The sequence below is a fragment of the Coenobita brevimanus genome, chromosome 37 (assembly GCF_032717465.1).
Source record: "Coenobita brevimanus isolate Jiangsu-jjx chromosome 37, ASM3271746v2, whole genome shotgun sequence".
NCBI classification, from domain to species: domain Eukaryota; kingdom Metazoa; phylum Arthropoda; class Malacostraca; order Decapoda; family Coenobitidae; genus Coenobita; species Coenobita brevimanus.
This window is the reverse complement of record NC_136990.1, coordinates 1540856-1555717: the sequence shown is the minus strand read 5'-3', so window position 1 is coordinate 1555717 and position 14862 is coordinate 1540856. Positions and strand designations below refer to the sequence as shown.

The 14862-nt window shown below is 40.8% G+C and overlaps 2 protein-coding genes across 2 annotated transcripts; one reads left to right on the top strand and one right to left on the bottom strand.

Annotated features, from left to right (window-relative positions):
* Positions 1-2236: 2236 nt before the first annotated feature.
* LOC145396360 (ribonuclease kappa-B-like) lies at positions 2237-3274 on the bottom strand. Its single transcript, XM_080269753.1, has 2 exons — positions 3211-3274; positions 2237-2556 (listed from the first exon to the last, which is right to left on the bottom strand). The coding sequence occupies exon 2, from the start codon at positions 2526-2528 to the stop codon at positions 2238-2240; it is 291 nt and encodes a 96-aa protein (XP_080125879.1). The 5' UTR covers positions 2529-2556; positions 3211-3274; the 3' UTR covers position 2237.
* Positions 3275-3688: 414 nt separating this feature from the next.
* On the top strand, positions 3689-14186 carry Adsl (adenylosuccinate lyase). Its single transcript, XM_080269752.1, has 9 exons — positions 3689-3898; positions 5175-5378; positions 6646-6770; positions 8128-8285; positions 9166-9317; positions 10155-10372; positions 10688-10868; positions 11865-12041; positions 13071-14186. Exons 1-9 carry the CDS (start codon positions 3752-3754, stop codon positions 13155-13157), a joined length of 1449 nt encoding a protein of 482 aa, XP_080125878.1. The 5' UTR covers positions 3689-3751; the 3' UTR covers positions 13158-14186.
* The last annotated feature ends 676 nt before the right edge of the window (positions 14187-14862 follow it).

Below are 14862 nucleotides of genomic sequence, written 5' to 3'. Positions count from 1 at the left end.
TGTCTAGAGAAAATTTCCGGGCATATCAACTGCATAGAAAGTGTTAGATATTATTTTGAAGCTTCTGACTACTAAAGAGTCTCTCAGCTGAACCAAATCCTCTGGTATTAGTCTGAACAAAATGCCAAAGCTCACCATCCACCGTGAGGGGGTAAAAAATACATCAATAACTGAATATCTTTTTTTTTTCATTGACTGATTACAAAACTCTGAAGTACTATACATACAAAATTAAATGTTGAACCAAATATAGTATGCTAAAGACATCTGACAAAATTATCTACATAAATCTGAGCAAAAATTAAATGTGTAAGGAAAACCCATCTAAAATATACACAGGCTACTGACAAATCTTGGATGAGGTAAAAAAACAAAAAAGGTAAATATTAAACTGACTCTATTTCAGTATTTTTCTTGTATGTAATCATCAATCATCATCATCATTATCATCATCACTGTCCTAACCTTTTCTTCCCACCTATGGATGGGGTGAGGTAAAATTTAGAATACAAGAAAAGTACAATTGCAGTACAGAAGTTAAAAGTTGACATAAGTGCACATTACACAATACCCAACAACTCGGACTGCTGAAGAGTGACCTGAGGATGTTGAGAACGGTTTGAGGGACACGAGATGCACAGGCCAAATGTCTGATCAATATTCACCTTTTGGTCTATTTTTACTTCAGCACACAAACATCAAGTGAGTATATCAGCTTTCCTTAATACTTTGCTAGCTTCTCATGAATTCTTTGGCATCAACCACTGCAATTTTATTTTTATGCAAAGAAGAAGGAACCAAAGGCCAGAACCCACAAGACTGTTCCTTCCATGAAAAAATAATAACAGACAAATCTCTCAGAATGTTAATACCAACACTACCAGTAATATGGAGTTTAATACAGATATACACAAGACATTCATACACTCATCTATTCATCCTATATTATTCAACAAATGCATTCTAGATTATTTACACATACAGTACAACAATATTATAACTGTACATAAATTTAGTGTGCCAATAATTCTCTGGTTAGGATAGTCCATTCTGCCAATGGTATGCAGTACTGTATCATCAAAGTCAATCCTCTCTGGAGTAAATTGTATTTCTGCTAACACAAAATAGATGTACAATGCTTCCTTGAATGAAAGGCTTGGGGGGGGGGGGCTAGGTGAAGAGTTGAGAGGAAGGATGGGACTGCAGTGTATTGGTACTGTGATGTGGAAAAGCAGGTTGAGATGGTCTGGGCATGTGGAGAGGATGGAGAATGGCAACTGGGTGCAGAAAGAGAGAAGTGTGAATGTTGGGGATGGGGTTGCAAGAAGCAGACCAAAAAGGACCTGGGATGAGGTCACAGAGTGTGACCTCAGGGATAAAGGACTGAATAGGGAGGCTGTCAGAGACTGAGCAACATGAAACACTGCCATTAGGTGACCAAGGTTGAAGCAAGCTAGCATGATGGAGACTTTATAAATGATACATGATATGAAGGAATGAAGAGCCTAATGCATGTATACCAAAGCCGACAAATGCAAGCATGATGGAGACTTGATAAACAATATGCTGTGATACAAATGATAACATGCCATGAACACAAGACTCTGGTCTGTGGTTTTAAGTTACACCTGGTATATATCTGGTATAATTATGGTTTTAATTTACACCTGGTAAGCAGTATATAGTTTTGAGTTACACCCAGTATGTGGTACAGTATATGGTTTTAAGTTACACCTGGTGTGTGGTATATGTTTTTGAGCTACACCTTTTTATGTATTCTTCTGGTTAAGATAAAACTGCTGGCAAAACAATAAATATATACCATAAACTGAAGGATTTATTACATATTCAAGAGACTCTGATTTATAGTGATGTTTTTTCCAATTTTATTCTTGCTATCTATGAAGGACTATTTTCCTGGGATTTTTCAAACTGGAGAGTTTAATGAAGGCGACATCTAACTCCTCTAGTTTAAAAACTCATGTCCCAAGATGAACATAACTGACTGGAGGTAACAAGAATCTCTCTGTCTATAGTCAGATGTCATAATCCTGTAAGAGGTGGCCATTTGTCTTTAAGCTAGTTGTTTTACAGGGAGGGGCACTAACCCTCCACCAACCCCCTTGCTGACACGTATGGAAGGGAACATATGAGTTGGTTATATGGTTACCACCCAGCACTGTAAGTGGATCACGCAAGAATAAAACAGAAAAGGAAATCATCAGCAAGGGGTTCATTTAGACCTGATATGTTGTCTTCTGGTTAAGGTAAAATTGCCACCCAGACACTCCCATCGTTACAATATAGAGACAAGCAGCAATGAGGCAGTTAAAGGCATTATCCTTGAAGCCACGCTGTACGATGGGCAAGATCTCCTCCGGGCTGTTGTACTGTTCATCCAGGGGCAGGTCTTCTATAAACGCCGGAGCCTCGCTGTAGAAAAGCACGCCCATGATGAGGAGCTGCACCACCCCCCACGCACTGATGAGCAGCAGGCAGAGTGAGAATTTGTACCCACAGAAAGCCATGCCTCGTATCTATGCCTCTTCCACCAGTCTGAAAAATAAGAGTCATATTAATGCACTGAGAAAATCAATATTACTATACACTTCACTATCTTCCACACATTGCACTATCCTCCACACACTATACTCTCTTCACTTCAACTTGGCCCAGATTTCCATTCTTTTGTTGCCTATTTCACGTAACTTTGGGAGAAAAAGACAATACTATGGCTATATCCCTCCAAAAGCACTTCTTCGTGACTAGCATCAATCTGTTGCTAATCGATAGTTACACATCAGCACTGAAGGATATGTGAGCAATTTTAGGCCAGGTTAGAATAAAATGAGTATATAAACAGGGGTTGGGGGAACTTATATATCGTACGTAAAAAATGACGTCTGGTGACCTTACACATCCATATCTCAATACTGTAAAAAAAATGATGGTTATGTTAATTCACACAGTCATTATCAAATATTAGACTATAGCTCATTCACTTTAACTTGGCCCACAGTTTCGTCCTTTTGGAGCTTATTTCAGGGAGCTCAGAGGCAGAAAAAGAATACTACAGCTCTACCTTCCCACAGCACTTTTTCATGACTAGTCCCATATTCCAGTCTCTTGCTAAACCTCTGCACTCAAGATGGGGAGATGGCAATTTTGGGCCAAGTTAAGGTGAACAGAGTAACGTATAAAATTACCCACTGCTGAAAACTCTCCTATAGTTTCTTAGATAATCAGAATGGCAGGCTGAGCGAGAAAGTCAGCTGACATAACACTAGCAGACGACACTGATCAATACTACATTTATAGATATATTTGACAAAGTACTAATGCCCCCTTTTTCAGCGATTAATTATGGTGGAATTTAAATATATTATAATACATTTCACAAGCTTTCATTTATTAATACAGGATTACTCACCTTTTAATTAGCTAGCTGGAGCTCTGAGAGTAGCGAAAAATCCTAACTTTTACATTAATATAGACATTTTATTGTACGTAATCAAATGGTAACCTTTACAAAATAGTATAGTTATATAATGAAGATAGATATGTAAGAAAAGTATATAAAAACTGCTGAAAAGGGTGAGAAGTAAGTAATTTGAGTATATTTGGGTTAACTTAGGCATTCCGCAAGAGCTTGATGGTTTGCTAACTTCACAACAAATCCTTCCAAAACACAGGACTGGCAATTCTAAAATCTTTCCCATTTTTAAGCCTATTTGAAGCTCTAATTTCCTCCATGGCAGGGAATTCATCAGTCCACGATCAATACCGAAATCCCTTGGCCTATAGATATGGCTCAAAGGAGATGACATTTAATTTTAGTGACACGAAGAAGTTCACTACCTGGCGTCGCTTGTGGCTTTACCTGGCCAAGGCTGAGAAGGTAAAGGTGTTCAGTGTTTTAATTCGTGTTTTTTTGCATTTTATGAGTCACGCCTTTTGGTTATGATGGTTAGATTAGATTAGACAGGTTTGTTTATCTATCTATCTATTGCCAGACGCCTCAATCCCGTTTGGGGTGGCCACAAACAAATCGCCTCCACGTCGCCCTGTCCCCTGCCATTTCACTGCCCTGCTCCCAACTCACACCCCCCTCTCTCATATACCTCTCCACCCCATCTCTCCATCTCATCCTCGGCCTCCCCCTCCCTCTTTCCCCCTCCACCTCACTCACATACACTCTCTTCGTCAGTCTTTCACCCTCCATCACAGGTTTGTAAGGTTAGTAATTAGTTGGTTAGTTTTCTTTTTTGCAAGGAAGAAGGAACCAAAGGCTAGAAATCCACAAATTATTCCCAACAGGAAACAAATAAAATTATAAGAGAGCCAAATTCAAGATCCATTTATTTCTAGGTAGACTAGATATGGTGATTCACTATTTTAATTGATATTTTTATAGTTTCAGACAGACACCTCTCCTGGTTAGGTTGTTAGGTCCGAATGGGGTAATGGGGGTTATTTGTGATCCTTAGGGACTATACTATATGTTAATGGTGCTAAAATTCCAACACTGCATACTGTCCACTTGTAAAATAATACCAGTTGAAGTTAGTAAGTACATTAGTTTACATAGGTTAGGTGTGTTAGATGAAGCCATGAAAATAACATTGGCTGTCCGAAATGTAATTGTACCTTTTATTTAAGCTGTCATGTCAGTGTTTTTAGATTAGATTAGATTAACACTATTTTTTATCCATTTCTGGAACTTGGTCTCCCTAGAACTGCTTGACGAATTAAGGAAATGGAGGTACAATTGGACACTATAGATTTAGAGTATGATTAGTACTCTTTTATAAATCTTATCAGGTATTATTAATGCCAGGTTACACCAATTTTAATGTATTTCAGAAACTTGGTCTCCCTATAATGGATGAACAAATTAAGGAAATGGAGACATAATTGGGCGACAAGAGATTTCAAGTATATATGATTAGTGGTCTATAATAAATCATGTTTGAAAATATTAATACCCACCCAGCAACCACCAATTTTAATGTATTTCAGGAACTTGGTCTCCCTATAACAGATGAACAAATTAAGGAAATGGAGACATAATTGGGTGATAAGAGATTTCAGGTATGATTAGTGGTCTTTTGTAAATCTTAGCTGAAATTATTGGTACGAGCTTACAACCCTAGTTTTACGGTAATGTTTTTCAGGAACTTGGTCTCCCTATAACGGATGAGCAAATTAAGGAAATGGAGGCACACTTGGATGACATAGATTACGAGCGTGCGGCGAAGGAAGAGCAGGAAATCCGACATGATGTTATGGCCCACGTTCGTACCTTCGCCATTGCCTGTCCCGTTGCGGCTCCTATCATACACCTTGGGGCCACCTCATGTTATGTGGGTGACAACACTGTAAGTAATTATTGTAGAAGTAACTGTCAGTGTATTTGTTTATCTATCTGTCTATCTATCTATCCATCCATCTATCTATCTATCTGTCTATTTATCTTTCTTCCTTTCTTTCTCTGTTTCTTTCTTTCTTTCTTTCTTTCTTTCATTCCTTCTTTCTTTCTATCTTTCTGTCTATCTATCTGTCTGTCTGTCTATCTGTCTGTCTATCTATCTATCTATCTATCTGTCTGTTTATCTAATTTTCTGTCTATAGCTAGGGACCTTAATCCTGTAAGGGGTGGCCACAAATAAATCACCATGTTGCCCTGTCCACTGCGATTTCACTGCCATCTTCCCAACTTACACCCCTCTTTCTCTCATAGACCTCTCCACGCCATCCCTCCATCTCATCCTTGGTCTCCCACTCCCGCTTCCCCCCCTCCATCTTGCTCACATACACTCCTAGTTAGTCTCTCATTTTCCATCTCCCAGCATACACCCTGTTGTCTCATACTGTATACCTCTCTGCTTCATCCCTCCATCTCATCCTCAGCCTCCCACTCCCTCTCCTCACCCTCCACTTCACTCACATACACTCTCCTAGTTAGTCTCTCATTTTCCATCTCCCAGCATACACTCTGCTCTCGCATACTGTATATCTCTCTACTTCATCCCTCCATCTCATCCTCAGCCTCCCACTCCCTCTCCCCCCTTCCACCTCATTCACATATTACCCCTTCATGTGGGCAGAATGAGACCTCTTACCAGATATCCTTAATGATAGTACTTTTTTTTTGTTTTTTTTAATTTGAGATACGATATATAAAATTATTTCCAAATTTTACCTCCCAGGATTTGATTATAATATGTGATGGTCTCGATATTATGTTGCCCAAAATTACCAAGTGTCCCTTTTATGACAGTATTTTATTATTTTTTTCTTAGCCTGTATTTTTGTTTAAGATTTGAAACATATTGAGGTGGTTTGGCCATGTGGAGAGGATGGAGAGTGAAAGACTGATGAGGAGAGTGTACTGTATGTGAGTGAGGTGGAGAGGGGGGGAGATGAAGGGGGAGGCCAAGCATGAGATGAAGGGAAGGAATGGAGAGGTGTAAGAGAGGGGTGTGTGAGCTTGGAGCAGGGCAGTGAAATGGCAGGGGACAGGGTGACATGGAGGCAATTTGTTTGTGGCCACCCCTTATGCGATTAAGGTGTCTGGCAATTGATAGATAGATAGCTAGATCTGAAATAAGGTTTATAAAATTATTTCTAAGATTCCATTCCCAGGATTTGATTATACTGCGTGATGGTTTTGATATCCTGCTGCCTAAGATCGCCCGCTGTATAGATCGGTTTGCCAGATTTGCCAGGGAACAGAAGGACCAGCCCACACTAGGCTTCACTCATTTACAGTAAGTTGCTAGTACAGTTAGTGTTATAGGTTGCCCTTTTTTCATACTGGATTCCTTATACAAGCTTCAAATTACTGTACTTGCATGCGATGAACCGTGTCACCTATTGACGGCTCTCCACGCTACCTAGTCTCTGGAAGCCTCCCTTTTCAGTCCCTTATCCCTGAGGTTTTATGTTTTTTATGTGTTTTAATTTTACTTTTAACACTCTGGCTCCTCTGACTCACTTTCACTTGAATAAAACTGTTTTTTTTTAATGCCCTTTTACACAGTGGGCACCTGTAATAAAGTGTTGAGGAGAAACAAAGCTAAACAATACATTACTGTGCTCCAGCATGAAAGATGCATAGGTACTGATTGTGTGGAAGGACCTTTGAACTTAATGAAATACCAGCATTTTCCTGAGAATGAGAGATTAATGGTAATGATTTTGACTCTCAAGTTCCTGTACTTATTCTTAACTGTGAAGTCAACTGGTGTTTCATATCATATTGTTTATAAAGGCTCCAACACGCTTGCATTCGTCAGCCTTGGTCACCTAATAGCGGCTTTCCATGCTGCTTGATCTCTGGCAGCCTCCTTATTCAATCCCTTATCCCTGAGAACTCAATCTATGACCTATTTCATGTTTGTTGGAATAAAGTACTATAAAAATTGTAATGTGCTTGAAATCCCACTTCAGGGGAGGACCATCAGATATTACAGATTATTGGCTTTATCAGATCTGGCTTCCCCTCCAAGCAGCCATTATGGGGAGGGTCAACTTCTGTATTTTCTCTCCCCCTTAGGTCAGCATATATTTTCCCTCCCCCCCCAGGTCAGTACCTATTTTCCCTTCCCCTTATGTCAGCACATATTTCCCCTTCCCCCTTAGGTCAGCACCTATTTTCCCTCCCCACAGGTCAGCACATATTTTCCCTCCCTCCAGGTCAACACCTATTTTCCCTTCCCCTTAGGTCAGCACATATTTCCCCTCTCCAAGTCAGCACATATTTTCCCTCCCTCCAAGTCAGCACATATTTCCCCTCCCTCCAAGTCAGCACATATTTTCCCTCCCTCCAGGTCAGCACATATTTCCCCTTCCCCATAGGTCAGCACATATTTCCCGTCCCTCCAAGTCAGCACATATTTTCCCCCTCTCCAGGTCAGCACATATTTCCCCTCCCTCCAAGTCAGCACATATTTCCCCTCCCCCCAGTCCAGCACCTATTTCCTTTCCCTCCAAGTCAGCACATGATTTCCCTCCCCAGGTCAGCACATATTTCCTCTCCCCCTTAGGTCAGCACACTTCCCTTCCCCCTCAGATCAGCACACTTCCCTCCCTCATGGGTCAGCATGTATTTCCTCTCCCCCCCAGACCAGCACAACTAACAACGGTGGGCAAGCGTGCGTGTCTGTGGGTGCAGGAGTTGTTGATGGATGAGCAGGCCATCAGTCGAGCGCACCAGGACCTTCGCTTTAGGGGCGTCAAAGGCACAACCGGCACACAGGCTTCCTTCCTACAGCTCTTTGAAGGTTAGTTAAAAAAAGCAGTTTCTATCTATCTATCTGTCTATAAACACCCTAATCCCACAGAGGGTGGCCACAGACAAAACACCTCCAAGTCGCTCTGTCACCCACCATTTGACTGCCCTCCCTCCTACTCACTCCCCCCTCCCTCATATACCTCTCGGTTAATCTGCTAATTTGGTGTTTTTTTTTGTGTGTGTTTGTTTTTCTTCCAAGGGACAGGGCAGCATGGAGGTGATTTGTTTGTGGCCACCCCATGCGGGATTAAGGTGTCTGGCTATAGATAGGTAGATATTGTAGATAGATTTTTTTTGTTGTTTTGTTTATTCTTTACTACAGTATACGCCTTTTACACTAACTTGGCCTAAAATTGCCATATCTTCGTCTTAAATGCAGAATTGTAGTAGTACGTTAGCACCAGAATATGATGCTAGTCATGAAGAAGTGCTGTGGAAAGAATGTAAGGGCTGTAACATTGTCTTATTTTGCCACTGAGCAATGAGAAATACACATCAAAAGGATGAAAATCTGGGTCAAGTTAAGGTGAAGAGAGTATAGTGGCAACATGTGAAGGCTGTGTGATGTATAATATGACTCCTTAGCCTCAGGGGAAGGAGCTGTCAAATCTGTGCCTAGAGTTAAAGTTAAAAAATAAAGGATTCATTCATTGCCAGATGCCATGTATCCCAAATGGGGTGGCCAAGGGCTTAGAGTTAATTGTTTTACAGGGAGGAGCACTAATCCTCCACCAACCCCACTTGACACGTAGGGAGAACGTTATGCCAACAGCATCTGGTGTTCCCAGGTGGTCACCCATCCAAGTACTAACCAGACCCAACGTTGCTTATTATGAGAATTTTCTGTACATATCTTTCATTATCTGCAGGTGATGATGAAAAGGTGAAGAAGCTTGATGCTCTTGTGACTGAAATGGCTGGGTTTAGCAAGTCCTACCTTGTGTGTGGCCAGACATACACAAGGAAGGTGGATGTGGAGTGTCTCAATGTCTTAGCCTCCCTGGGTGCCACTGCCCACAAGGTAACTCAGACGCATGAAGATTACTATCATGCGTTGCAGACAAAATTTCACCTGATATTTCATCCCCTCTGCTTCTGTTTCTCCCTCTAGGTAATATTCCTAAGCTGAGATTCGCTTAATACTTGTACAGCACTTCACCCTTTCTGCCTGTGTTTCTGCCCTAGTGGCTAATATTCCTGAGCTAAGAGGTCATTTAATACTTCACCCCCTCAGCTTCTGTTTCTCTCCTGCTGGCTAATATTCATGTGCTGAGAAAGGCTTGGTTTACTTCTCTGCCTGTAGGCAAGTCTGTTTGATATGATGCATCAGGGAGATATGTGACAATCGTGCCCTAAGCATGAAGTAGATGCAGAGAAATAGTACTGTAGACTAAATGAAAGAGTATCCTTCAGGTCATTTCCTTCTTCCATGCATTATTGTGATCAAGCTGCTATCCCGTGTTTTAAGATAACATTTCCCTTTTATCTGCCTTTAAATTATACTTACCATGAACCCTTTTATTGGTCTATAATCTAAAAAGTTGTGTAATTTAACCTGTTTTTTGTTTTCCTGTGTAAGGGTTTTGAGAGCTTGAATAATGAGTGAAGAAATGTAAGGCCGATTTCATTGGGCACTTTGTTGTTACCTCTCATGCATTTGTGTGTGTGTCTGTGTGTGTGTGTGTGTTACTCTGATCTGAGTCCTTCCCACCCAACTTCCAAAGCTTATAGGCTTTGGATGTGGATAATGGCTGGAGAGACAGTGTGAGGTAGCAGGGTGTTAACACAGTGGACAGTACTCACATAAATCTGAGATGTTACAATGCTTTCCTTGAGCTCATATGACTTATTTCATCAGATCTGTACAGACATCCGCCTCCTAGCAAGCATGAAAGAAGTGGAGGAACCTTTTGAGAAGAGCCAAGTGGGGTCCAGTGCAATGCCATACAAACGTAACCCAATGCGAAGCGAGCGGTGCTGTGCCCTGGCGCGCTTCCTTATGTCCCTCCCGGCCAACGCACTCAACACAGCTGCTACACAGTGGATGGAACGCACCCTTGATGATAGTGCTAACAGGTGCTGGCTTATTTTTTTATGTAGTACTGTGAGGGCCCTGGTACTGGACAGCTCTGAGTGAAAGGTCTGTAGGAGAATTGTGTGAGGGTGTTTTAGCGCCCACATTAATATATGGGTGTGAGACTCTGGTGTGGCATGAGAACAGAAAATCAAGAGTTGTAGTGAAGATGAGGTTATTGAGAAATGTGTGTGGAGTGCAGAGAGTGATTGGGAAAAAGAGACAGGATCATAATAGTGATGCTGATGATAATGATGATGCAGTTTTAGGGCTAATGTCACTCAAAATCAAACTGCTTATTATTTTCCCCTCACCAGACGCATGAGCTTGTCTGAGTCATTCCTGAGTGCGGACAGCTGCGTCACACTCCTGCAGAACATCGGGGAGGGCCTGGTGGTGTATCCGAAAGTCATCCAGCGTCACGTGGCTCAAGAACTGCCCTTCATGGCCTCAGAAAATATAATAATGGCCATGGTGAAGGCTGGTGGCAGCAGGCAGGTAGGCCAGGCATAATGTTGTTTGTTATCGAGTTATATTTTTAGTATTTTTGTCTCTGGAGTTTAACCTTTCATGCTTGGGAAAACTCTAGTGTAGTAAATCCATCGTTTAAGTTTCCCTTTTTTATGTTCTTTTTTCTTGTTAAGTCTGCAGTTGTTGTTGCTCAATCCTGGTCCATGTGATCGAGCAGGCTCATCAACTGCAGGTAAGCAGCTGCCCCAGTGGTGTCATCCCATAGGTTCCCTGCACCATTTATGTTGTGTCTGTATCTTAGTTTGGCCTGTGCTGTGTGGTGCTGCATTATATGTGTTATGTTGTGTTGACTCCATCAGATAGGCATATTTGAAGCTACAGAATGTGATGATATGTTTTTTGGCGTATCTGATGAAGCCACGATTCCGGGGGCATGAATGATGAGTGAATGGAAGTGTGGCCTATTGAACTGGGCAAACATAGGCTGTCTGGACGTTGCTATTCCTCACCCCGCCCTAGGAGGGGAAAGGAGGTCCGGATGATGATGATGATGATGTGTTTCTGTCAGTGTGGTATGTGCTGTGTAGTGATCTGTTATGTGTGTTATGTTGTGTCTGCACCAGTGTGGCATATGCTGTGCAGTGCTCAGTTATGTGTATTATGTTGTGTGGGAATATTGTACAAGCTGGGCAAGTGTCACCTGTGATACCACCCTACCCAAATCTAAGCTGGTAACTGAGGAGAGTTGTGTGTTGTACAGACGGGTCCCATTGTATGAGCATCTGCTATAAGCGTAACAATGGTACGAGAATGGGGATTTTAGACCAAAGTTCGGTGATGCGTGTAGGGTCAGTTAACCTATTCGCATTTTTTCCATTAGTTATGTACTCTGGTATATGAGTTTTACAATCCTTTTTTCGATCCGCTATACAAGTTTTCACTAAGCAGTCCTCCATATCTCACTCGTGTAATGGAGCTCACCTGTACATAAATCTAAAAATACACACTATATTCACTCTCCAGGAATGCCATGAAGAGATTCGTGTTCTGAGCCAGGCAGCCGGGAACCAAGTCAAGCAGGAGGGTGGAGAGAATGACCTTGTTGACAGGATAAAGGCCTCTCCGTACTTCTCTCCAATACACCACCAAATTGACGAACTCCTTGATCCTGCCACTTTCATCGGCAGAGCTCCACAACAGGTGAGAATAGAGTTTATAATACTAGAGTTTGTTTTATTATTATTATTATTATTATTATTATTATTACTTTGATGTTGCTGTAATGTCCTTTTTCCACCAAATGTATTTTATTATGTAGTTATTATTATTATTATTATCATTATTATTATTATTATTATTATTATTATTTATTATTAAGATTGGTGGTAGGTGGAGGCACTCACCATTCACTCACTCGATGTAGTGCTGCTTTGGGTGTCTGTCCTTTCCGCTCTTCCTTCCATCCTCTTCTGTCTTTCTTTCCTTTATTCTTTCCTCTTCCTTCTGCCTGTAGGTGACTCTACACTGAGTGACAAACCAAATGGTTTCCTTTACACCAGGAAACCATTTACTACGCTGGGTGGTAACCATATAACCAAACACTGGCAATTGATGGTTTAGTGGGTAATTAAGGCATTCCAATTGGATTGAGTCTGTGCAGGTTTATATCCAAGGGGTGGTTGGGATTTATTGCTCATGTAATGCCACTCGGGGATGAGTGAGGCTGGTCACTCTCATCTTAAATGTCAGGACCAACTGCCTACCCCCGGGCTCCTACGCTCCTCATGGGGCAAAACTGGATTAGATAATGATGATGATGATTTAATTTAATGTATTCCTTTTACATATTGAATTCTAGTGGTGTAGGTTTTGGTTGGATTGATCTGTTACATATATTTAAATGTATTTGACTTAATTATGTTGGAAATTTTAGCGAGTACTAGAATGATGAGATTGAGGATGATGAAATATACAGATGAAAGCAATAATTGGTATCCTCTCCCAGTAAACAAGGCCGTGGTTGTAGTAGTAGTAGTAGCAGCAGTAGTAGTAGTAGAAGTAATAGGGATGATATTAATAGTACAGGAAATAACAACTGATAACAGCAAGAACAAGACGAAGCACAAATGTTCACAAGGCATGTCACACTCTCTTTGGCTTTGTGTGGTGAAGGGGGTATCAATAATTTCATTCAAGTGTACAATTACTTAATAGCTTCTTATCCCTTAGGTCGAGGAGTTCCTAAAGAGTGAGGTGGAGCCAGTGCTGAGTAAATACACAGGGAGGCTGGGTGGAGAGATTTCCTTAACGATCTAGTAGTTTTTAGTGCTTCACCATAGTAATCTCAGGGTGTGTGTTGACTCGGATATATTAGAAGATTCTGTAAGGCCTGTTATTTCTTTTTTTGCCTCTAAGTTAATCGTAAATTAGTAAACAGCAGAGAAATTGCATATTGAATTTCTGTTGTGACCTATAAATATCATTTGTCATTTTGCTTCAGCTTTATAGTACAGATTATGGGGAAGATTTTTGATATTTTGAAATACTGTACTGTACATCTTTGCCTTATAAAGAAAACTATCTGTATGATAGCATGCTTTTTAGTGCCTCTAGAAAATTAATATTAAAGTTGCTTTTTCAGTGACAAAAAGAATATAGTACCAGGGGCCTTAAAAATGTTACTGAGCTTATGTTATGTACAGAAAGACTTTGTATTCAAATTAGAATTAATATTAAAGTGACAGAGTGTAAGAAATGAAGCAGCCTGTGATACTAGCTAACTATTGTGGAAATATGTTTATTATAAAAACTGGCTGTGACCATTTAACTTCTGAAATCCAATGGCACATATCCTCATCTCTCTTCCCATTTACAGTCAAGTGCATTCAGCTTTAGGTAGACATTTTATAGTGAAGGGGTTAACAGTGACACGTAAAATCCCTTCAGTTTGTAAATTCTTTTCATAGCTTCATATAAGGGTCTTGAGATAGCAAGGACAAGTTGACCAAGGCATCGCTAGATAGAAAGGGTGAAGAACGTAACCTCTGAATAGTCCAAGATACTTCACTGAGTAAGTTTAAGGTTATAGGTTATCTGGCCGGCTATGTAGAAATTATTTGGTATCTTTTATATGAGTACTGTGTCGCGGGTAAGAATTGCTCACATCTATTGTATTATTTGTATTGTTTCTAAATTCTTCTACCTTTTAATTGTGATGCATTTCCAGAGTGCCATAGGTAGTGATAAAACTACATGGGGAGCATATACTTTGTTCATTTTACCGCGGTGGAGGGTTTCGTAAATATTTATCCATTTCCTGTACGTCATTGACATAATAAAGCAATATTGTGGCTCTACATTCTTTCAGTTGTACTTTTCCATGACTGTATATTCTAGTTTTAATTGTTTGTTGCAGCTTAGCCTTCAAGATGGAGATTTGGCAGATTTAGGCCAAGTTAAAGTTGACAGAGCTGAGAACCATCTCTGAATTTGCATTGTTGGATTGTTTTGTTGTCTCAATTATTGATTTAGATAATAACTGGTAGTAGTGATATATTTAAATTTTGACATACGGGTACGTGTTTCATTTCATTTTCATTTTAAAGACACCAACATGCTTGCATGCATCAGCCTTGGTCACCTAATGGTGGCTTTCCATGCTGCTCGATCTCTGGCAGCCTCCCTGTTCAGTCCGTTATCCCTGAGGTCACACTCTATGACCTCATCCCAGTTCTTTTTTGGTCTGCCTCTCACAACCCTACCCCAAGCATTTACATTTCTCACCTTCCACACCCAGTTGTCATCCTCCATCCTCTTCACATACCCAAACCATCTCAATCTACCCCTCCTCATCACAGCATTACAGTCCCATCCTTCCTTGCAACTCTTAATTCACACCTCTCACCCTCCACACCCAGTTGTAATCCTCCATCCTCTCAGTATGCTCAAACCATTGCAATCTGCCCCTCCTCATCACAACACCAATACACTTCAGTCCCATCCTTAATTGATAATAAGTACT

Excerpts from the sequence above, each read along its gene's own strand:
- LOC145396360 (XM_080269753.1), bottom strand. The coding sequence starts at position 2,528 with ATGGCTTTCTGTGGGTACAAATTCTCACTCTGCCTGCTGCTCATCAGT.
- Adsl (XM_080269752.1), top strand. The coding sequence starts at position 3,752 with ATGGCAGGGAATTCATCAGTCCACGATCAATACCGAAATCCCTTGGCC. Across the intron at positions 8,286-9,165 it reads CTTCCTACAGCTCTTTGAAG|GTGATGATGAAAAGGTGAAG; the intron begins GTTAGTTAAAAA and ends CATTATCTGCAG. Across the intron at positions 10,869-11,864 it reads AGGCTGGTGGCAGCAGGCAG|GAATGCCATGAAGAGATTCG; the intron begins GTAGGCCAGGCA and ends TTCACTCTCCAG.